Source organism: Podarcis muralis, chromosome 11 (assembly GCF_964188315.1).
Source record: "Podarcis muralis chromosome 11, rPodMur119.hap1.1, whole genome shotgun sequence".
Taxonomy (NCBI): Eukaryota; Metazoa; Chordata; class Lepidosauria; order Squamata; family Lacertidae; genus Podarcis; species Podarcis muralis.
The window spans coordinates 54365999-54391140 of record NC_135665.1 but is presented as its reverse complement, the minus strand read 5'-3'; the positions used below and the strand labels follow the sequence as shown (position 1 = coordinate 54391140).

The 25142-nt window shown below is 43.2% G+C and overlaps 1 protein-coding gene across 3 annotated transcripts in view; it reads left to right on the top strand.

The window, feature by feature from the left end:
- DCC (DCC netrin 1 receptor) overlaps nt 1–25142 on the top strand; it is a 928036-nt gene that overhangs the window by 826753 nt on the left and 76141 nt on the right. Inside the window, exons 17-21 of one of the 3 annotated variants that reach the window (XM_077936487.1) lie at nt 1128–1273; nt 3402–3540; nt 6273–6380; nt 10718–10912; nt 24456–24488. In XM_077936487.1, coding sequence (XP_077792613.1) covers nt 1128–1273; nt 3402–3540; nt 6273–6380; nt 10718–10912; nt 24456–24488 — 621 coding nt within the window. Of the gene's footprint in view, nt 1–1034; nt 1274–3401; nt 3541–6272; nt 6381–10717; nt 10913–24455; nt 24489–25142 lie in introns of all 3 variants that reach the window. The other 2 variants (XM_077936485.1, XM_028749092.2) reach the window with 2 other exon arrangements.

Here is a 25142-nt window from a genome sequence, read left to right as displayed (position 1 = left end):
CCCAAGCAAAACATGACTTGCACAGCTTTGGATATAACTTAGTATGAATGTTTGATCCTGGTTTCATCCTGCTGTCCCAGCTGTTGTTGCTTCTCAGCACCATTTTCTTATTTTTAACTTGTCCTCACTGACCAATGGACCTTATTTACAATTTAATTTTCTGCGTGAGGTCACATTGTTCTGTTTATAAATATCATTTATCCTATCTCACCAAATGTAGTCTCGTGATGCTGTAAGCAAAATCGCTGGAATCATTACAGAATCACTACGGAATTATTTGAATGCAGTAGAGGCTGATGGGTGAGGACAAGGAGTAAGAAAAACATCACAGAGGAGAACAGCATCACAACACCGCAGATATTTTCAATGAGCCCTGAAAGTAGTCATAAAGAGAAGCGCATTTCAATGCTCACAATAATGAGGAAAAGCAAGACAAATAGTTTTGGCTCAGGACTAATCCCCCACACATAAGCCCATACCGTTCTGACTTCCCTGAAAACAAAATGTTAAGCAGATGGTACAATGTTCAGAGAACAAATTATCGAGCAATTCTGAAAGAGAGAGGCAGTAATACAGGTAACTCTAACACGCATTGCATTTACAAAACAAGGCTTTCAAATAACTTCTGCTTTAGGACATTGTAGGGAATTTAAAAAATAACGCATCGATTATGTGTTTTCTTGAAAAGGCTTGTGGATCATTCTGAAAACACACCAAGTATTGCAACTTCACTGGGAGAAAAGAAAGCAAAACAGTGTAATGAGAATACATATGATTATGCCTTTAATGTTGGTTTGCTCTTGACAAATTAATGTGAGTTAACTTGTTGCTCATGTATTTTTCAATTAATGGCTGTTTGTTTGTTTTTCTCCTGTTCCTATATTCTCCTCCCATCATCTTTATTGCCATACATTTAACCCATTGTGATGTGTATCTCACTGGTGGCTGTTTATTTATTTGTTTCTTTGACGATGCTGTTCTTTATTTTAATTTGTGGTATGCTCATTTTTTTTCTGGTGGCTTTTGTGACCCAGATCCCATTGACCCATTAGAAGTTGATTTTTATCCTTTGCTTGATGATTTCCCTACCTCAGTCCCAGATATCTCCACCCCCATGCTCCCACCAGTAGGTGTCCAGGCTGTCGCGTTAACCCACGACGCCGTGAGGGTCAGCTGGGCAGACAACTCTGTCCCCAAGAATCAAAAGACAACAGAGGTTCGGTTTTACACGGTCCGATGGAGAACCAGCTACTCTACAAGTGCAAAATACAAGGTGAAGTTTCGCTTTAGGCATAAACGGGCTTCTCTTTCTGAATTCCAGCATTTGCTCAAAAGATGGGCCTGTCATGAGCCAGGCTCCACATACCCCACAGTTCCAGAAAACATGGTTTCATACTGCTGGGCAGGAATGGAGAACCTATGGTGCACCAGACATTATTGAACTTCAGCTTCCATTAGCTCCAAGCAGCAGGAATGATGGAATCTATAACCCAACAATGTGTAGAGATTCTCCACTGCTGATGTGAAGGATTGCTTGAGAATGGGAGCCTCATGAGGCATTGACCACTAATTTTCAAACTTATCTTCACACCCGTAGAGACCAGAATCTTTATAGCTAAGCACTCTGAGATAATTTCAGCTTCCATTTCCACTTTCATAAACAAAACTGTCTACACAACGCACCCCACCAGAGGCTTTGTCTTGCGGCCAAGATTAGGGAGGCAGCACACAACATGTGTGCATTGTGCGCCATGCACCCATGATGTTATGTGCCCAGCATGCATTGTGCACAACGTTGCATCATCGGGAGGAGGACAAGCATGGAGCCCACCAGAGCATGGCTTTCTCTCTTGCGGTCAGGTGGAGCCAGCCACTGAACCGCTCTGCGCTTGACTCCATGCTTGGCCTCCTCCTGCCCCTCAATACTGAAGGGGCCAAAGACACTTCCGCTCCTAGGAGTTGGCACACCTGACCCCTGCCACTTGTGAAGAGGGTCACCAAATTCTCAAGAGCCCTGGAAAATATGGGGTCCAAGCTGCATACATGGGAACATGTATGAGCCACCCTCTACCATGGCAGGTCATTGGTCTGCCTAACTCAGTATTTTCTACACTGATTGGCATCAGCTTTCCAGGGTTTCATGCAGGAGACATAGCTGAACCTACCAGGAGATTCTGGGGATTAAACCTGAGAACGTCTGCATGCAAAGCAGATACTCTTCCAAAGGGCTACATCCCTTCCTGAGTTGTTCTTTAATGCTCTAAAGTTGCAGAATAGTCCGTGATCCTCATTGCTGGCTTCCTCTGGTTCAGCTGCTCATTTTCATACTTCAGGATAAAAACTTGCCATTCTCAAGTGGGTCCTTAATGCAACCTTAAACAAGAGATAGATGAGGAGAAATATTGTATTACCAAAGTCCCAATATACCTATTAGGACCCTTCTGTTTGCCTGTTCTTAGCACACTTCCATCAACAAGATGAATAATGCATTGGCCTCCATAAAACGCGTGATCAAAAGCACACACTTAACCAAGCCAAAGCACAAACAAGCACAAGGTATTAACATCAGAACTTTTTATAAGAGCATCAGTACATATTTACCCAAGAGGCAGCAGAGGTGTTTTCGATCACCTGATTAAATATGTAGGAATGCGGCTCAGAATGTCCTTGTTGCAAAGGACAGGTAAATAAGCATTATTATGTGTGTGTGCTTTTTAAAGGAACAACTTCTTCAATAAAGTGAATGTTATAGGTCCCAGGTAGGGTTTAATATAATATCAAAAAAGTAATGCAAACCAAAGTAGTTCAGTAACATTTTTAAAAACTTGTTTGTCCCATAAAGGGCATGCAGTGTCCCAGCCCAGCTTGAAAAGGCTCGGACATTGCTTTTTCACAACCTGTGGTGGGGAAAAAGTTGGTCCCTGGGGTGCACCAGTGTAGAGCTGAACTGAAATGTCTCCTCCCCCATGTTTACAAGTCCATTTTCAGGCTAGGAAGTTGGGTGAGGGGCTTTTTAATTGTCCTTCCATTTTTCCTGAATTTCTTAGCATTTATGGTCCCCGGGGAGCATGCAATGCAATGTCAAAGTTTGATGGATGGGAAACAACCAAGGGATGGGATACAGTTGAAGAGAAGAGAGTCCCAGAGTAAACAGAGATGGATATTAGCAAAGACAGTTACAAATAATTGTATCTGAGGAATAACGAATTGGGGGGGGGGGGTTGATCAATAAGTTTGTGAGAATGGAAGGTTTTGAGGAACAATATGAAGAATGGGAGACAAATCAGTGTCCCTGAATGAGCAACTAGCCTCAGAAGATCATTCTCAAAGTTGGTTTTCCATCAGGAATGTAGCATGATTGTCCTTTTTACCTATATTTTCTGTCCCTCCCCCCTTTATAGTCTGCAGACACAACAGCCTTGAGTCACACCGTATCGGGACTGAAGCCAAATACCATGTATGAGTTCTCAGTCATGGTCACGAAAGGTCGAAGGTCGAGCACATGGAGTATGACAGCTCACGCTACTACTTACGAGGCAGGTATGTCTCTGTTAGGTTTCTTCCCCCGGTGTTTTCAAATGTTGGCAAGTTTATTTTAATGGCTTCCACTACAACCATCCACTTCCGCTGCTAACACAGATTGCATTTTCCTTTGGCCACATTTTACTGTGTTGTTGCGAAAAGCACGACACATTCTAGGGGGAAGCACGGCAAAACAGGCCCATCACCTAGCAGCTGCTTTTTGGCTCCAATCCAGAGTTGCTGCACTTTAATAAATGGAGTATTTACAATACTACGCTGCATAAATGCAGTGAACTTCAAAGACCTTCCCTGCTAATGATGAGGCATCATTGCAATTCATTTTTCAAAAGAGCTCGAGATCAGATGAAAACATGTGTAGAAATCCTCTTTTATTATTAGAAAGAGAGAAGTCTGTGTTCTGTGCTAATTTGTCAAGTGCTCAAGTAGTCTGATTGCATCCAAGCATGGATGTAAGAAGGCAAAGTTTTGTTTTGAAACCATATTACCCCTCTCTGTTCTAACTACATGCAAAAAAACAGTGGAAAAAGGCAACCATGAAGAATACAACGTCTTGAGTTGTTCTTATATAACTTCCTCGGTGTTTTGAATTATTTGCATATATATTCAGGCACTTTCAGGTTCTTAGCTGTCATTTCAGATAACCACTCTGCAGTCTGACGATAGTTTAATGACTGCTGATTGCATTTATTTTTTCAGCTGCTGTCTTTATCTATTGTACAGGAATTGTTGTGTTCTAAACTGAATTTTATTGTTCCAAGATAGCTATGGCGAAGGGTAGGTTATAAATATTATAAATATTAATCATATTGGGCAACATCCAAACCTAAATAAATCACATTTATTTAGATTGGTGCTGCATATACAACAGTTTAATGTATTGCTTTGGGGTTTCTGTTTTGAAGCTGGGAATATTGATTTCACAGTAGGTAAGCGCAAAATATTCTCAAACAGTACTTTGCGTGTATATTTTCACTTTGTGTTCAAGCCCTTCTTGTTGCCATTGTTTACCTCCTAACTATTACACTTTCGATGTCAGCATGACCATATCCCCTCACTCATTCCTGGTTCATTCATAAGTCCTGGATCTCTACCAATCAGAGGTCATATAACAAATACCAGTGCCTCACAATGGCTCTTTTACACACTCATTTCCCATTAATACGCCCAACAAATGGAGGGGATAGATGAACCACAGCTGGCAGTTCTGCCCTCAGGCTCTGAATCATCCCTTGGAGTCTGCAAACTCAAGGCAATCTCTAAAAAGGAAAGTCTAGAGCTGTAACTGCTCTTTAAATTTAGACTTCCTCCACTGTTAGGGACCTTGCACAACTAGGGTCCCCAATCATACATTCCTGGAGATGGCCCTTTTTCAGATGTTCTGCCCAACATGTTGATCTCAGCCTGGGGACAGTGGTTTGGAACTGTGCTTACAGCCACAGTAATGAGAGCTAGTGTGGTGTAGTGGTTAAGAGTGGTGGACTCGTAATCCGGTGAACTGGGTTCACTTCCCTGCTCTTCCACATGCAGCTGCTGGGTGACCTTGGGCTAGTCACACTTCTTTGAAGTCTCTCAGCCCCACTCACCTCACAGAGTATTTGTTGTGGGGGAGGAAGGGAAAGGAGATTGTTAGCTGCTTTGAGACTCCTTAAGGGGAGTGAAAGGCTGGATACCAAGTCCAAACTACTACTACTACTACTACTACTACTACTACTACTACTACTACTACTACTCTTCTTCTTCTTCTTCTTCTTCTTCTTCTTCTTCTTCTTCTTCTTCTTCTTCTTCTTCTTCTTCTTCTCATGCAACCTCCTTCCTGTGTAGGGTATACAGAGCCAACCTTTGACTACATCCTGACATCAGTATGGAGAAATGGGTGAATGTTTTCAGAAGCTCTGTTAATTTCCCTTTATAAATAAGATTTTCAACCATGTGTTATTAGTTTCAGCAGGCTTAATTAGGTGCTGCCAATCAGCAACTCTCCATTGTCAGGCTCCTAAATTTTCCTTTAAGGTACAGTTCATCCCTGTATTGTTGTTGAGCAATAGTTCCATTCCCTCTCTCTTTTGCCTAGCCCTCTGGGCTAGATTTCCAAAACTCTTGGGGAGAGAAAGGGGTATGTTGAAAAGACAAGGAGAAAGATAGAGGAAAGAGAAGATCAGGGATCAAAGAAGGGTGTTTTCTGCCTTTATCCTGCCAAGTGTATCGTCCTTGGTCAAGCAGCCCTACTGTTGAGCCAAGAAGACAATCACCCAGCAGCTGATCTTGGATGTCATGAAAGGGCAACTAATCATTAGCTATTTAATTTATTGTTGTTGCATTTTTTTGTAGCAGAGAGGGGGAAGAGGCCCCTGTGGGATGCTCTTTTCAAGTGTCCAAAGAACTCATCTGTCCTTGAGTGCAATGCCAACTTTGCTGCCCCAACACAGGCAAGCAAAATTCCTTGCCTACATTCAGAAGCCCCTCACATTTAAGAAGTGTATGGCATAAAGGTTGGCAACATTGCATTGCAGGGGGTTGGCCTAGATGACCCTCAGGGTCCCTTCCAACTCGACAATTCTATGATATGCCTGAATGAATTGGCTGCTACTATACCTCACTCTGCCTAAATGACAGCTCTGGCCCTGATTATCAGTACCTTTGTTGTGCACTGTGCCCAATGTTGTTTAGCTTTCTTTTCCAATATATCACCTTAAACATTTGTCTGTTGTTGTTTTTTGCCTTCTCCTAAGCCCCAACCTCTGCTCCCAAGGATTTGACAGTCATTACTCGAGAAGGGAAGCCCCGGGCTGTCATTGTCAGCTGGCAACCTCCATTAGAAGCCAACGGGAAAATTACTGGTAAGGTCCTCTCCCCTTCTATGTCTTCTTTTCCTTTTCACACCCAATACATAGAGTTGTGTGCTTTTAAACAGAGCCTACCACAAAATAATGGGGGTCCATAAACACACTGGGGGCTCAAGCCTCTATTCCAGGCTACAAACGTTTCTGCCCTGATCTCTTTTTCTAGCCTGAGTTTCTAATAGTGTCCCCAGAGTCAGCAAGGAAATAGACTATCCCTCTTCAAGATCCACTCCAGGAATCATCTTGGAAATACAGGACCACAAAATTTGGGTAGGAGTCTAATTTAGATAAATTCCATATGCAAGTAGCCTCCCCACCCATAAATGGCGTGGAATTTGCTGTCAGTGGAAACGCCACAAAAATGGCAGTGCTGTCAAGTTTGAGGGCATATTTTCTAAGGAAGGATCGGTCTATTTCTAGCTCATGTCAATCTCAGTATGTATTTATTGATAAGTCTGTTGCGTCTAAGGATGGGGAAGGCATTCAATCCAGTCCACATTTAAAAGCAAACGTAGCTGATTTGCACATTGCAGATTGAAACGTTGCCATCTTTTGAAAGTCATGCATACCTGAATTTTGCAATGCGCTTCCCTGGCCAAGTAATGTGCACATCAATTAATAGACCTGGGTAAAGTATGCATATGAATGCAGATATTAGTGAAAATAGCATTGCAATTCATTATGTTATGGGGAAATAGCTTTGCAAAAATGTAAGGAAGTGTTGCATATAAAAATGTGTGTGTAGTGGGAGAAATCTGTGTGAAAATTGTGAAGAATTCTCGTAAGAACGTCTCTCTTTTTTTTAAGCAAACTGATATGGAAATGCACAGAACTGCCTTTAGCTGCCCACTGTGGAAAGCAGGATGCTCTGACTCATCAAGATAGGTTCTCCTTGCCTACTGATATGCTCCGTAACTAGCATAAGAGTACATGCCCATTTTGCTTACCTTACTGGGGCAGCTGTATCATTGCCAAATCCAGGTGAGAATTGAACAGGCTCCAGGTTCTATCCACTGCTGTTCCTACAAAGAGCAGACCCATCAAGACTAACGTAGGTTCATTCATTTCATTGGTTCTACCCTGAGTAGAAGTTCATCGGATACAGCCCAGTGCAGCTAGACACTATAGAATAGGGAAGTGGTTTTGCGCAGAGCTCCCATAGTTGGGAGAAAATTCCAGCCGCTATTTTTGTTGGTGTTTTTTTTTAATTATTCCAGCTGGCAAAAGGGTCCAGTAATTAATTCAGTGCAAGGGAGAGTTGATGAGAAAGGAACAAAGTGAGTCCTTGGTTTTTCATGGAAGAAAATACTGAATGCATTAAAAAGAACATAGCCCTCTAGAGCAAAGGTCTTCCGATGTGTTCTGCTCAGTGGCAATTAGGGATAGCTAATAATAAGCAGGCTGTTTGACAATAATGTAAAACATAACGTACATAATGATAGGGTGCCTGGCCTGACACATTATGGTAAGATTTATTGGTGGATATTTAACTTTGTAATAGCAAGGTAAGGCACTGATGATCTGAAACCCTTTAATACTGACTGACAAGTTCTGAGCTTAATGAATGGTATACAATGACAGACCTTATCCCCGCAAATATTGCCGTAACATTGCTGCCTAATTAAGATCTCCATTAGGAGTCTCTAATGCTAATTTGCTATGAAAAATAGAACAGAGCTGCTTTTAAAAGAAACAAATAAATAAATGAAAACCCAGAGATGTTGCATTTAAATGACGCCTTTAGGCTATTAATGAATATCTCCAAAGCGCGTGATTATGATGAAGAATATTGTGCAGCGTATGAAATGTGCTGACTATGACCTCGTAGATTGGAACAATGGAGTTAGAGATCTGAAAACCTTTCACTCACAGTGTATTTTTACATGTCTGGAGAAGAGGGGGGGCGGAATCAATTATCCTAATCCAGCAACTTCATTGTGTGTGGAAGGAGACACTGACAGTGCATTCCTATACATGTCTACTCAGAAATACTGTAAGTCTCATTGAGTTCAATGGAACTTTCTCCCAAACCCATAATAAACCATTGCATCTAAATGCTAGGACTGAAATCTGCTTGGGCAGAAATGAGACTATATACAACTGACACACATCCAGATGCTTTCTGGGTAACCTACCAGCTCACTCTGCCTGGAGAGAGGCATGCGCAGGAGGGGAGTATTAGAATTCTCCCCTTCCCTGCAAGGCCATCTTTGTGTAAATGCAAATATGTGGCTGTTCTACTGCCAAGCAGCCCTTCCCTAATGCCTTGGCTTAGTGCGTCTACCAGAACACTCTTTTGCACGCAGACTATTTGCAGCAGGAACATCAATAGTCTGCATGCTGAGAGGCCAGGAAGGAGTAAGCTGCTGGATCAGTACCATGGTGAGATGCAGAAGTTCCTGAAGTCAATGGAAGGCTTACTGTGCATGTGGGATCTGTGTGTGCACATTGACATGCCCTGCGTTGGGCCTTCTGGTGTGCTCTCATGCAAGTAGTGATAACAAGATTCCAGCAAGACAGACTTGAGCACCTAACACATGGTCTCAGGAAGCCCTAGTGGCCCAAGGTGGTGAGGTGCCATCCTGGTGCCCCCTCCCACTTCTAGTAAACTTCCCAAGCAGTGATCAGGGCTGCCTCCCCACTTTTCTGCATTTTTACCAGTGTACCCTGCAAATTGGGGACGCGGGTGGCACTGTGGGTTAAACCACAGAGCCTAGGACTTGCCAGTCAGAAGGTCGGCAGTTCGAATCCCCGCGACGGGGTGAGCTCCCGTTGCTCAGTCCCTGCTCCTGCCAACCTAGCAGTTCGAAAGCACGTCAAAGTGCAAGTAGATAAATAGGTACCGCTCCAGTGGGAAGGTAAACGACGTTTCCGTACGCTGCTCTGGTTCGCCAGAAGTGGCTTAGTCATGCTGGCCACATGACCCGGAAGCTGTATTCCAGATCCCTCGGCCAATAAAGCGAGATGAGCGCACCAACCCCAGAGTCGTCCACAACTGGACCAAATGGTCAGGGGTCCCTTTACCTTTTACCCTGCAAATTGAAGAACCATCCAAGGTAGCAGTCTCCTGCCATCTTCTATCTTCCCAACTGGCTGTGGACCCTAATGTGGTATGGCCCAGGGATATTGGGGGGTGGGGGCTACTCATGGCAAAAAAAGAAGAACCATTATGCATAAGGACAAAGAATAGCTACACACTTAGTTTTGTTTCTTTCAAACAGAGTTACCGTACTTTCCCTGGAATATATTGGCATGTTTCTCATGACCACCCAGGAAATGATGCGCCACATTAATGCCACTTACATTTACTCCAGCACTAACACATAATCTCAAGTCTCAACACATAATCTTTATAAACTTGCTGTTACCTCAAGTCCATCAACAGCTTGCAGAGTCCTGAGGCATTCCCATGGAGAACAACTTCAAGTATGAACTAGCTCTGAGTACACATGTATAACAATGCCAGTGCACAATCCAAAATATTAGTGCAGACCTTTAAAGCTCTCAATGGCCTCAGCCCAGTATACCTGAAGAGGCATCTCCGCCCCCATCATTCAACACTGAGGTCCAGTGCCGAGGGCCTTCTGGCGGTTCCCTCACTGTGAGAAGTGAGGTTACAGGGAGCCAGGCAGAAGGCCTTCTCAGTAGTGGCGCCCGCCGTGTGGAACACCCTCCCATCAGATGTCAAGGAAATAAACAACTATCTGACACTTAGAAGACATCTGAAGGCAACCCTGTTTAGGGAAGTTTTTAATGTCTGGTGTTTTATTGTATTTTTAATATGCTGTTGGGAGCCACCCAGAGTGGCTGGGGAAACCCAGCCAGATGGGCAGGGTATAAATAATAAATTATTACTAGTAGTAGTAGTATGAACTAGCTCTGAGTACACATGCATAACAATACTGCTGGTGGGTGTGCTCCCATAGTACCAAAATAAAAAAGGGGAAGGGGAATGGATCATTGTTATTTATGGATTGCAGACTTCACCCAATATATGCCACACAGTAGCAGCTGGTGGGAAGGAGCAGCACAATGCACCAGGCTCTCCCATCAGTACAGTCACTGCGACTTACCTGCAGAGAGGGTGTGAGGCAGTGGAACGTCACCACTGTGCCGGCATGCTGGCAGAGTCAATCCACCACTCCCACCTTTGAACCCACAGCATGCCATTGTCCTCTTCCCCTCTACCATTGGGTAACTTTCAGAAACTCTGCTAGTGGTTCGCCAGCACTTTGCCCCACCAGGTGGACCACTTCCGATGGCACAGATTGTAGTCAGTGTGAAGATGTCTGCTACATGTATTAAGAGAAAGTGTGTGTTTGTGTATGTTGCAGCTTACATCCTGTTCTTCACCTTGGACAAGAATTCCCCCATTGACGACTGGGTCATGGAGTCCATCAGTGGCGACCGCCTCACCCATCAGATCATGGACCTCAATCTCGACACAGTGTATTACTTTAGAATACAAGCCCGCAACGCCAAAGGAGTGGGTCCTCTCTCAGATCCCATTCTCTTCCGGACTCTTAAAGGTTTGGATTTTCAACTATTTGTTGTGAATTGATGCGTTAAGGAGTTGGATCATAGGATAGGGCAGGATTTTGAGTTTTGACATCAGTTGCAGTTTTTGTGTGCTCTTTCTGGCAAAATGATGGACATAGGAACATCATCATTGTCAGGTGATGGTGTGGTTGCTCGAGAGCAAACAGGCAAGACTCCGACCTGTCTTTTCTAGGCTTTATTATTATTGCAAACTATTTACAGTGAAGAGCGTCGCAAGTTCATGTCTGGCTCAGTCGCTAGCAGAATCTGGGAGTAGGCGGTCCTTGTACCTCCCCCAGCATAACAGTCACATGACCCCCAGCCTTCTCCTCCCCTCCTTGCACCGAAACCTACTGCGCAGAGTGGGCGCTGGCAAAGGGGTACTTTCCTCCTCTCCGGCTTGCTCAGGGTCAGTTTTGAGGCTCTCCCTAGCATCCCCTGGTCCTATCACCTCCTCCCCACTGGAGGTGGGGCTTTCCTCCTCGCCAGAGGAGGAGCTGCTTCGCAAGATCTTCAGAGGTTCCCTATAACACAACTACCCTTCCCCCTCTCACCTCTGACCTGATGGCAGTTCCCGGACAATCATTATAAACTTTATTGCATTAGCCAACGGAACATAGATGGCTGCCTTATGCTGTGCCCAGATCATGGTCCAACTATAGCGGTATTGTCTACACCAGGCTTCCTCAAACTTGGCCCTCCAGATGTTTTGAGACCATAATTTCCATCATCCCTGACCACTGGTCCTGCTAGCTAGAGATCATGGGAATTGTAGGCCAAAAACATCTGGAGGGCCGAGGTTGAGGAAGCCTGGTCTACACTGACTGTCAGTGGCTCTCAGTGTTTTCTGGCAGGAACTTTTTTCAGGGGACTGAACCAAGGACCTCCTCCGTGCAGAGCACATGCCTGGCCATTGAGCTGTGGCTCTTCCCCTGAAAACTTTTGACACAACTGATTTCTGCCACTGGAAAGAATAATAATAACAAACTAGCAGTCCCATGTACAACAGGAGTTCAATTGTTGCTCAATCGCAGCTCAAAATAATGAGTGGCGGTTGTGATTGCATCAAAGTCATTGAGAAAAAGATGAGTGAAATTTGTGCCGGTTACAGAAGCATCAAACATGACATTTCCTTTGCCCACATTTCCTCCAGCCAGGGGCCTGTTCATTTCTGTATTGATTTCTTGTGAATAAGAAGCTAGCGGTGATTCACTCATTGAGGTTAATGGAAGTTCAAAATTGCAGTCTCCGTTTCTTGTTTTGTTTGGAGATCTTTCAAATGCATTAAAAAGTAATAGGCACAACAGAATTGTTTTATGAACATACCCAAGGTTTATAAGATGTCGTGCGGGCAATGTTTTCTCTGCCATACATGAAACAAATAATCTTTATGTCCTGAGTAGTTATAGAGCAGTATGTTTTTCAAAACATGTCCTGGGAAATCCTGGAGTTCCTCACAAGCTTATTGGAAGTACCTAAAGGAGAAGATCAATAATGGCGGAGAACCCTAGCAGTGAGGAGCGCATGCATCAAAATGGCCTCTGAATTTCATGGCCCCAGTTGCACCAAGAATAATTTTGGGGTGGCATTTCTTCGTTTTTCCAGGGACAGACCACTGTTAGGAGTAGCTGGTGCCTTCCTTCCTTTACCTCTGGAAACTCTTTTGGTGGCCTGGATGCAGGTTTACTTCCACTGATGTACTACCCATTCCGTGGCATTCTGGACATGGGGATTGGTGGCCACAGTGAAGTCTACCACTTTCCACAAGGGTGTCGATAAATGGCACCAACCCATCTAAGGCATTCACATTGAGTATTAAGAAAACATCTGGGGTGGGGGGAGGCAGCAAGGATGAGTTCTGCTCACCCCAGGATCACCATTCTGATAACATACTGTCAGGCTTTGGGGAACCGGCTTCCTCCCCCGTGGTCGTAAATAAGACGATCAAATGAAAGGAACGTCTTACCAGTTAGAGTCTTTAATAATCACAGTGAGAGAGAAAAGAGCACGTCTCCCTAGAAATGGCGGTGCTCCCAATTAAGGCTTACTCCCCCCCAATCCCTATTAATTTACGTCACTCCTACGTCTTGTAATCTGAGTTTGTACCCTCTGCACTTTCTGTTCTAACACTTTCTGAGCTCTCCGTGTCTTTGGGGATGGCTGTCCAGAGACTGTGAATATGTTAACCCTCTCTCTTCCAGTGTTTCTTCTCCTAGCTGTTCCCCATCCAGTATTTCCCAGCTTCTGCCTTCTGAACTATGCCCCTCTGCAAACCACTCTTCCAAATCTATACTGTCCTCTTGTTCCTAGAAAGATTCAGAATCAGGGGTGACTCCCACCAATCCTTCTCAGTGCAGCCCCGCTCAGCATGGTTCCTGACACATACCATGAGTTGGGAAGGATGATCTTCTAAAGCAGACAGCCCCCCCCCCCCCATGTGTCAGGGCAACACTTTCTGGGTCAGAGGGCAAAAAACTCTGCCAGACAGCTACTTGTGGACACCATGAAGTTAGAGAAGTAAGATTTATTCACTGCCGCCACCACTACCATGTGATAGACATGATGGATGAGGTAGGCCTCACAAATGTTTGGTCAGTTTCTGACTGAGCCTTACACCACCTGGGCTCTAGCCACTGATTTCATGTTTCATTGCTCACATTGAGTACCAAGGCAGCCAACTTGCTCCATAGCGATGGTGAGAGCACTCAGTGAACCATTGTGTCAATGGATCTTAACTATTGTGCACCTTCTGAAATAATACACAGACTGAAACACAACCATCCTTTGACATTGACCTTTCTCTGAATTATGCAGTGCTTTTCTCCCACCAAGTAATCTGTACAAAAACACATGTGCTAGGATGAACTGTGCATATAAATGCTTATATAATTGGAAATATACCCAAATGCATTCTGTTAGCAAAAATTGCTCTGCAAAAATGTGTACATGAGGCAAAATCACATAGAAGGTCTGCTTCGTGAAAAGTTATCACACTAGAATGCTGATGATTTTTCATAAGGACCCCACCACCCACCCAAAAAGCAAATGGATATGGAATTGTGAGGAACTGTATTTAAATTTGGAAAATCTGAGAGAAACCAAATTGATATATTTTTTCACCCCCTACTCTGGGGAAGGGCATTCCACAATATCAAAAAGGGACCCCCTGCAAATTATATCAAGTTCTTTGTTTTGTTTTCCAGAAAAATGATTCGTGCCCTAGGAACGTGCAAGCCCATTCCATTTTTCCTAGCAACTTTCAGTCCGCAGAGTCAGTGAGCTAGCCCAGACATCAGGTTTCTCCTGAGAAATAATCTCTCATGGCCTGGCGCTTGCCTCTTCCAATGAAACCTCTCAGAAACAAGTCTCTTCATCTGTGCTACTCAATGAGTGAGCAAGTTAGGGCTGATTTGAAGCACTGGAATTTGTCTTGGAGAATTTACAAGCCCAGAGCACTAAGCTGCTCTGACAGATGGCTGCTCTTTTTGCAGAGGCTGATACCTCTGTGTTTAATTTTTATTATTGTTAAAAAAAAAAAAAAAAGAAGCTACCAAGAAATCAAATTGAACATGGGAGACCTTCTTTATGTAATAGTTTGTAATGAATTAACAGGAACTGGGTGAAGCAATTCTAAGCAATTCATCTGCATGCATTCTTAGCTTATCGCATCCCAGCCAGGATTTTCAGGAGTTTGCCTCGCCTGTCCAAGTCAGATTTCTCTTTGCGTAAAATAATCAGTGCAATTCTGATGGCTTTTCACTTCTTTTAAACTACCATAAATTGCAACGAGAGAACACTTCCTTTGCTATGGCTTCTCATCTACCAAATTAAATGGGCACCAGCTTCCTTTCATGCTTGCGATGAGTGTCAGAGGAAAAACCCATGTTAAAATGAAGGGTTTTCCCCCCAACTAGGTGTCACAGCATCTAAGTATAATAACTGCAGAGCCATGAGACATCAGATGCTAAGGAGACCCAGATATCTAACTAGATCTGAACTCAAAATCACCTACTTTGTAGCGTTTATGCAAGGTATCACCAAGCTCATCTGGGAGATGAATTTTAGATCAGAGGAGATGCATTTTTTTGAAAATAAAAAAATTATTTTCTTCCGTCATCTAATAGCCTATGAGGACACTGTCTAATACCCTGGCATGAATATTTAATGCTATCCACCCTAAATATGCCATGTTCAATAACATTCAAACTGTTTCCCCCCGATAAATCTGCTTCTACATGTAAGGTGCAAAGAGCTTCTGATGTCTGGCTCACACTCTCAATTATGCAAAGTTATTGGATTCTTGTCCTTAATAATGATTAAGAAGATGTGTTTGGTGTCCCACAGAAGGCTCTTTTGGCAATAACTATATCTACACATACAAACACGTACATGTCTACCAGCTCCATCTGGTACGCAGGCTGAGACCCTACCTGCCCACGGACTGCCTCGCCAGAGTGGTGCATGCTCTAGTTATCTCTTGCTTGGACTACTGCAATGTGCTCTACGTGGGGCTACCTTTGAAGGTGACCCGGAAACTACAACTAATCCAGAATGTGGCAGCTAGACTGGTGACTGGGAGCGGCCACCAAGACCACATAACACCAGTCTTGAAAGACCTAAACAGCTAGCGGATGTTTAGAAGACATCTGAAGGCAGCCCTGTTTAGGGAAGCTTTTAATGACTGATGTTTTAATATATTTTAAATCTTTTGTTGGAAGCCGTCCAGAGTGGCTGGGTAAACCCAACCAGATGGGCAGGGTATAAATAATAAATTATTGTTTTTATGATTATCATGGAGAAAGAGAGAGGTCACAATACATTTAATTTCATAAGGAACCATGTAAGCATCAAAAGAACAACCTCCATCTCTAAAATATGCAGAAATACTACGTGTGTGTGTGCGCATGCGTGTATCTATATACTTAGCATGACTGAAAAGTTTTCTTTCTTTCTTTCTTTCTTTCTTTCTTTCTTTCTTTCTTTCTTTCTTTCTTTCTGAATGTGGACTAAGGATAAATGAATCTACCAATTTCAGTTTTTCTCATTTTTTCCAGTCCAAAATCCCATTCTTCTCATTTTCCATCTTTGACGTCCTCAAGTGCATTTCTCCTGACATAGGATTGTGCCCAATGCTAGTCTTACTCAGAGTAGATCCATTGAAATCAACAGATATGGCTACCTTGGGTCCATTAATTCCAGAGGATATCCTGTCAGTAGGATTTGGTTGGATCTAATGCATAGTCATTTTTTGTGTGATATAATTCATTTTTGTACGTTATTTTGCTCACCTTTTCTTGGTCGGAGACCTCTGTGGCCAGAAGTGCCTCTCACCTACTTCTGTTGGTACCAAAGTTAACAATCACTCCTGGGTAAGAAAGTTTTTCCACAGTAGTTCTTTCATTGGTTACTTCAAGACTGGATTACTGCCACGGAACCTATGTGGGACTTCCCTTATGCTTGATCTGGAAGCTGCAGTTGGTGAAGAATGCTGCAGCACAATTGCTGACAAGAGTGAAGCCTTACCCACATATAATACCTGTGCTCTGAAATCTGCACTGATTGCCTTATTTTCTTCCGGGTCAAGTTCAAGGTGTTTATATCCTAACACTGTGTCCTTAACAACTCGGGATCACGTTACCTGTGAAATTACCCCAACACATGCCCACACAACCACTCTGATCTGAGGGACTGGCACTATTTCACATGTCTCATAATACCCATTCTGCATTTGTAAGAAATTAATACTTAAATATAGAAGCACCTACCCTTTGAAACTCCCTGCCATTTGACATTAGGCAAGCACCTTCACTGTACTCTTCTTTGGCAGCTGTTAAAACGTTTCTGTTTAGACAAACCTACCCAGATATGTAGAATGTTGAAGTTCGTTTTTCATTTATTGCTGATTTTTTAATATTAAAAAAACGTTCTAAGTAGCTGTTTTAAACTGTTTTTATGGATAGTTTTATGGTTTTGTTCTCTTTGTAAATGGCTTTGAGGGTTGTTGTTTTTTTTTACAATCAAGTGGCATATAAGTTTTATGAAGTAAATGCCCTCTTTATACATGCTTACAAAAATGATGCAACGTGGCACCAGAAGTTCCCTTTGCAGTTAATGATCCGTACTTAATCATTCTGAAGACAGCATTTCACTCTCAATGTCCCATTAGGCTTACAGCAGACAGATTAATAACATTAAATAGTAAATATTCAGCAGCAGTGTTCTTCTTTAGTATCCAAAGTTACGCCGCTATGTTCTAGAAGGTTCTTTACTACAGAATTGCAGGTTGAAAAGAGCCAAGTGAATTAATGTCAGCCAGAGAAGGGATTCCCACCAACACCCCCTCGGTCTCTGAAATAATTCATTAAGAGTCTGCCTTTCCCCTTCACCTGTGGCTGAAATAGGTAAGTCAGGAAGAGCAGGGCTAATGAGAGCTATTCCGCTGTGCCACAACTGTAGCATAATTTTCTTCTAATGTGTCACTCCTCATTTCCAAATGAATCTTAATTGCAAACTGTATTATAAGTGGGAACTGCAAGGCAGTGGCTTATTAAAAGTCCTTTATTGTGCCAAGCCACGAACTGAGAGAAAGTTTGCTGCCCTGGAATCATAGAAAAATAGAATTACAGAGCTGAAAGGGACCCTGGGGGTCATCTAGCCGCACCCACTACAACGCAGGAATCTCAAGCATAGATGACAGATGGCTGTTCAGCCTCTGCTAAAAGACAACAACACTTTCATCTTCTGTGGGCTTTTATTCCATATGTGTATTCAATAGACGCACATACTTGTATTTCAATTTCACACATATTATGCTGCTGACAGTAATTTGAATGTTATGCCTATCCCTTAGTACTTTCTGTTAGAATTCCTGCTCCATGACTGCAGTCATGGGATTTTTGTCTATCACATGACGGTGTATGTTTTGACTCCACAGAGTGGGAAGTGACGGAGACAGGATGTTTGTGTTACTGTGTTCCGTGAAGTGGGACTATTGTCCTTTGTTCTTTCTCTTTGCTGTCTGATGCTAGAGAGAGAGAGGGAGCCTTGTTGCAGTGCTCCGTGTGTGTTTATATGTAGATAAAGTAGATTAGCCAAAATGCCGAGTTGCTGAGGTCTGTTACGCAAGCTGCGCAAACTCTGCAGATCCCTAAGTGTGCCGATGTCTGTTGGCATCGGTCGCTGTGATGTTCGGGCAGAAGAAAGCTTTTGAAGCTCCCGAATGATTGACCAGGAGGGAGGGAACATGCCAGTCGGGCATGTGTCTCTACCAGGGTCCTACTCGAGTGTAGGCTGAGCTCCTAACACTTTCTCCATTCCTGCAGACCTCCTTGGGTGTTAGGATTGGCAAGGGGGTCCCTCTTGGTAGTTTCACCACCCTCCAAAATTCACCTGGGTGTCAGCCCTTCCGAAGGCATTCTCTGCGTCAGCCCCTAACTGTGGAATCCCCTCCCCACAGAGGTGCATCTCATTAATTAGCTTTTGGCATTTGCCAAAGATGCCACCCATTCTTCTGAACTAAATTGTTTTGATTTTTCTACCATGCTAGTATATTGTTGTAACCTGCCCAGGGAACCTATTCAAGGGCAGGTAAGAAATCTTATAAACAAACCAACCAACAGTGTGGTTAGTTGCTGTTTGTGTGACATTGTTGTAAGCCAAAAATAGCTTCTCTCCTGAGTTTGTGCCAATAAAACTCAGAAACGTGAGGATTTAGGAGTCCAACGTTGTTTATTGCAAAGCAATAGGTTACAGGCGTTCTGCAAAGCTGCAGCCCCGCCCAGTGGTCCAGGCAGTGGTATTTATAAAATTTCAAACAAAACATTTCAATTTTCACCAATCATATACATCATTACCTCATTTCGTGTTTAATACACATGTGCAATAAGCACTGGCAATTTCTGCTGATTAAGTTCTGATTTCCACCGTGTTCTGTTACATTGTGTTAGTATGCATGTTCGGAACCTGTGTTAAAAAGGGGTAAAGGAGACCCCTGACCATTAGGTCCAGTTGTGACCAACTCTGGGGTTGCGGCGCTCATCTCACTTTATTGGCTGAGGGAGCCAGCGTACAGCTTCCGGGTCATGTGGCCAGCATGACTAAGCCACGAACTAGAGCACACGGAAACGCCGTTTACCTTCCCGCCAGAGCAGTACCTATTTATCTACTTGCACTTTGAGGTGCTTTCAAACTGCTAGGTTGGCAGGAGCAGGGACCGAGCAATGGGAGCTCACCCCGTCGCGGGGATTCGAACCGCCAACCTTCTGATCGGCAAGTACTAGGCTTTGTGGTTTAACCCACAGCGCCACCCGAGTCCTGGGAACCTGTGTTGTGTGTAGCCATTTGCACCATGTAGCAACTTATGTTCTAGCTTTGAGCTGTATCTTTGTGATTCACAACAACAACAACAACAACAACAACAATGTCTACTTTGGGGGCATTTTTTTAAGGCAGTATGGTATAGTGGTCAAACTGCTCCCACCCCAGTATTATCAAGGGGACTTCCTAGCAAGAGCTCTGCCCAGTTTCCCCACAGTTTCCCCTGTAGTCTGTATTTTTTCCTTTCATTCCTTTCCACCTCACTATGGACAATCCACCACTCCTCACCAGGTGTGTGTCACCTGCCAAAAGAAGAGGACATACTTCATGCATCCAATGGCATGGACTACATTCCATAAAAGTACAGTATTCTTCCATGTATAAGACTAGGGTTTTTTTCCTGCCAAAAAATTAGGTTTAAAATTGGGGCTCGTCTTATACACGGGTTGTGCTGAGGGGGTGTTTTCTTAATTTGGAGTCCCCCAAAATAGGGGGCGTCTTATACATGGGAGCGTCTTATACATTGGAAAATACAGTATATGCCACCATCTTTCTTCCAGGGTTGCATCTGACTAAGCCATACTCAGAGTAGACCTGTTGAAATCAATGGCCTTGGGTAAGTCATAACCGACTTGAGCCCATTTATTTCCGTGGGTCTGCTCTAAGTGTTGCTAAAGTGGGGTCTAAGGCTTCCTCTTTAAGATGCCAGAAGACTCTTTGTTGTTTTCACGGCAGCCGACTAACAGACTAACCCTCTGGAAATTGCCTAGATGTGTTGCTATCACAGTACATAGAGAGAGCATCCATAACCTTAATTTGAAGGATGTATAAATTATGTGAACTGATATGTGTCAGTCGGGGAAGGAGGGAGGAAGAGAGAGGTTGCTCTTTGCTTGTTAATTCTGATCGGCATTACCCTCCTATTAACACAGACAAGAAAGGTCTTTATTTGGGGCTTTCTGCAGGACATGATCGACAACGGTGTTAAATTTGCAATCATCCTTTTCTCTTTTTTGAAAAACTGCTCTATAATTGCTGATATTGTCACCGTGGAGTGTTTCTCTCCCTCTTTCTTTTTTTTTGAAGAGACAACATCAGGCAGAATTTTTAGCGTTGCAGTGCCCTCTAATGCTTCACTGGGGTGACAAGTGTGGGAATGAGAAACCAACTTACATCCCTGAGTTACAGAGAACTTGCCAGGAACCAATGTCATAGACCAAAGCAACCCTGAAATATTTCATGACGCTATTTATGACAAGGGTTACATCCTCTTAGCAGCACAGCAGTGGAAGCGACATGAAAAGCAAAAAAAGCAACAACTTATCTAGCTTAGTTACACATGCCATAAATGCTTGAGATAAAGGTTTTGGCCAGGGCATGTTGACAAGCTGTATTTGTTTTTGATGCCCTAATTATAAATCATAGGTATAGACCTGTGAAGAAACCCATTATAAAATTATGCTCTAGGATTTCTGTCCTTTGGGTCGATGTGGAAGGGAAAGGGTCAGTAGTTTCCTACACACTTCCTTATGAAGTGCAGCCTTCTCCACACTAGTGCCCTGCAAATGTTTTGAACAGATGGTTGTTGATCAGTTATGAGAGTTGTAGTCCAGAACATCTGAAGGGGATCAGGTTGGGGAATACTGTCCTAGATATGGTCTCACCTTGCAGCAAGAACTGGATTTTGGGGAGAGGAGCTAAATATGGGTTAGCAGGACCGTAGGGACGCAGGTGGCGCTGTGGTCTAAACCACTGAGTCTCTTGGGCTTGCCGATTAACAGGTTGGCAGTTCAAATCCCTGCGACAGAGTGACCTAGCAGTTTGAAAGTATGCCAGTGCAAGTAGATAAATAGGTGCCGCTGTGGCAGGAAAATAAACGGCGTTTCTCTGCGCTCTGGTTTCTGTCACAGTGTTCCGTTGCGCCAGAAGCAGTTTAGTCATGCTGACCACATGACTCAGAAAGCTGTCTGTGGACAAACATCGGCTTCCTCGGCCTGAAAGTGAGATGAGCGCTGCAACTCCATAGTCGCCTTTGACTGGACTTAACCATCCAGGAGTCCTTTACCTTTACCTAGCAGGACTATAAGATTTTCAATGACCAAAACCAGGAGAGATATTTTGTAGGATTCTTCTCACAATAACATTTTGTTGGGTGATTGTTCATTAGCTCAATAGCAAGAACATAAATCCATAAAGCCTGCATGAACTTGTGCAGAGTCCTGCAGGATCAGAGCAAATATTGATCTAGTCCACTATCCTGTTTCCTACAGTGGCCAGTAGATAACTTCAGGAAATGCACAGGTGGGATATGAAGCCAAAGGTCTCCTGTGCTGTTGCATAGCTCAGGAGTAGGGGAAGGGTGTAGCTCCGTGGTAGAGCATCAGCTTTGTATGCAGAAGGTCCCTGGTTCAATCCCCAGCATCTCCAGGTCAGGCTGGGAGATAGTCCTATCCAATGTCCTGCAGATCTGCTGCCTGTCAGAGTAGACAGTACTGAGATAGATGGACCCAGTGGTCCGACTTGGTGCATGACACCTTCGTATGGTGAGGTTTCAATTAGTTGTCATAAGTAAGAGATATTAGTAGACTTGTTGTTGTTTAGTCGTTTAGTCGTGTCTGACTCTTCATGACCCCATGGGACCAGAGCACGGCAGGCACTCCTGTCTTCCACTGCCTCCTGCAGTTTGGTCAAACTCATGCTGGTAGCTTCAAGAACACTGTCCAACCATCTCGTCCTCTGTCGTCCCCTTCTCCTTGTGCCCTCCATCTTTCCCAACATCAGGGTCTTTTCCAGGGAGTCTTCTCTTCTCATGAGGTGGCCAAAGTATTGGAGCCTCAGCTTCAGGATCTGTCCTTCCAGTGAGCACTCAGGGCTGATTGGTTTGATCTTCTTATTATGGTTTGATCAGGGCTGAGTTCCTTCAGAATGGATAGGTTTGATCTTCTTGCAGTCCATGGGACTCTCAAGAGTGTCCTCCAGCACCATAATTCAAAAGCATCAATTCTTCAGTGATCAGCCTTCTTTATGGTCCAGCTTAGTAGACTTACCATTGCCAATTTATTTGATACAACTAAATTTTAAAAGATACAGCTTCCTTTGTATTCAAGGAAATGTTGCCTCTGGTTTTGTAAACCATAATTTTCCATGAACTGCCCAAATGCCACCATGTCTATAATAGAAAGATGCTTTTCATTTTTTTATATATCCTGTTCTCTGTCTCCACAAGCCGAGAGCTGGATTTCCAAAATAGCATATTCCAAAGCAAATCAGCAGCACTCATTATGCTTCAGATGTTCTCCTAATGGAGAATTGGTTATATATCTATGTCTGGCAGATTTAACACAATAAACGTATTTTGTGAGAGCGCCACCCCTATCAGAAAACTGCAAAGATTTGAGATTTGATTCCTTATACCCACTGGCTTGTTTTGTCACACCTTCAACAACATAAAGATTGGATTGAGTAGTGAATGGACAGATAGAACAGTATCCATCCCTTATTACTTGCCTTCATTTATGAAGACCAAAAGTGTTTTGTCACCTTTTTGAAGACAATCTGTTTCAACTGCTTCATACTATAAGCAAGATTCAGTCATGTAGGTAGCTGACCTACCCCAAAAGGCATACGACTCAGTTGGGTGGTCAGCTAGAGGATCATCCTATGCATGGGCTCTGCATGTGGGCAGGAGCATGACTGGATAATGGGTATAAAAAGGAGAAATTGGGTGAGGAGCTAGATGCCACTGAACTACCCGGGCTTACATTCTGGTGCCCCTTTGATGAATAACTGCTAGATATAGGCAAAGCATCTACACAATGATATTTCTTGGGCAGACATCTCATAACACAGGAGTAATTAACATGGTGCCCTCCAGGGTTGTTGAATTCTTCTTCTTCTTCTTCTTCTTCTTCTTCTTCTTCTTCTTCTTCTTCTTCTTCTTCTTCTTCTTCTTCTGCGATCCCCTCGTAGCCAAGTAAAATTGTCTTCCATAAACACAATTTTAACAATGAGTCTGTAAGTGACTGTGGAGGCCAATTCTGGATCCACACATCCTTCCACATTGGGGACATTGGTTTCCGGGCAGAAGTTGATCATGGTGTGGATATGCCAAGCATGCCTTCCTCTTAGTACATTTCTCCCTTGCGTCCTGAGTTTGAGTGTCTTCAAAGCCCATGGCACCTTTGGTAAAGGCTGTTCTCCAATTGGAGTGCTCACAGGCAAGTGTTTCCCAATTGTTGGTGTTTATACTACGTTTTTTAAAATTTGCCTTGATACAGTCTTTAAACCTCTTTTGTTGACCACCAGCATTACGCTTTCCATTTTCAAGTTCGGAATAGAGTAGTTGCTTTGGAAGATGATAATCAGGCACCTGTACAACATGACCTGTCCAACGAAGTTGATGTTGAAGAATCATTGCTTCAACTACAACTTCCATCAGCCCCAGGCACCACAGCTAATAGCCAAGGATGATGGATTCTGTAGTCCAAAACATCTAGAGACCACCACCTTGGTTACTCCTAACATAGTATTTCTCCCAAACATTCTGAAACAATAGAAGAGCAGTACAGAATTCTGTAAGATTTCAACTTGAGCTGAGTTCTCTGCACTATTTAAATAAATAGCTGAAGGGTACTGCAGCCTGAGAGTCTTGGCAATGTCTATAAATCCTGAAGACTTAACTGGAGCACTTGTAATCCCATCTTTCCTTTGTATGTGTTATTATATTTTAAAAGCATGTTAAATCACTTTTGAAATGAAATGACGAGCTAGCTTTCAGTGTGCAGGAGGGTTTGTGCCTAATTATTCAAAGAAACCATTTCTTCATCTTTTTCTTGCATCTCACTTCTTAATTAAGCTTTCCTAATGATACCCCAGATCAGGGGAGCTGTGGGTGGGGACAACCTGAGACTTTTTATTTTCCTTCAAAAATCAACATCTGACTTCATTAGTTATGAGATACAAGATGAACTGACTGACACTTGTACTTTGCGTCTCTCAAGATGATTCTGAAATTAAAGAATAATGTCAAAATCTTCCCTGTCATATTCTGATCCAATCGACTGGAGAGTAAAAAAAAAAAAAAAAGGGGGGGGGAGAACAGAGAATCTGCAACTTGATAAGAAAGTTAGCTAACAAAATGGCTGATTTGATGCGTCAAAGTGCCTACTGATAAAAAATGACTGACAGTGTTGTTTTGTTGTTGTTTTTGCCTTGCAGTGGAACATCCTGACAAAATGGCTAATGATCAAGGTAAGAAGGCCTTATTGTGTCCTGTCTTCTCTTGGAATCAACACCAAGCTATAGGTGTGATGCCAGCCCCCCCTTCCTTTGTGTTCTGCTCTTCACCTGGCCAGCACACCTGATGAGGCAGACACTGGCATGATAATTAATCTTGTTAATGAAGTTCTGCTCGGCTGAGGCTGCTGTTTTGATGGGGAAGATGTAAATTTTCTTGAGAGGAAATTGTTTTGTCTCTTTTCTGAAGGACCAATTAAAATGTCAGGCTCCTTTGTATGAAATAAATTTTTTCCTCTCTCTGCTGCACTTCTGAATAATTCACATTAAGTATAATTAAGGTTGGCATAATTTCCAAGCTGCTCTTACACCCTTTTGTGGGTTATAGATTAAAGTTCTGGAGCCTCATGGTAAGAACCACTATATCTATCTATCCATAAATCAGTTTCTCCCTCATGTTGGAAGATGGTGGTTTAGTCAACTTTTCAAGGCATAATTGTTGGTAGCGTTTTATCCTCTTCTTACTATTTTTAAACTCATTGTGATGTTTGTTCTTCATTTCAAGCCAAATGCCTGTAGTCATTTGTTTACTATGAAGGGGAAAATAGTTGATTATCACTTTAGGTAATTACATTTTTTGTGCGGAGAGGAATGGCTGAGTCTCTCCAG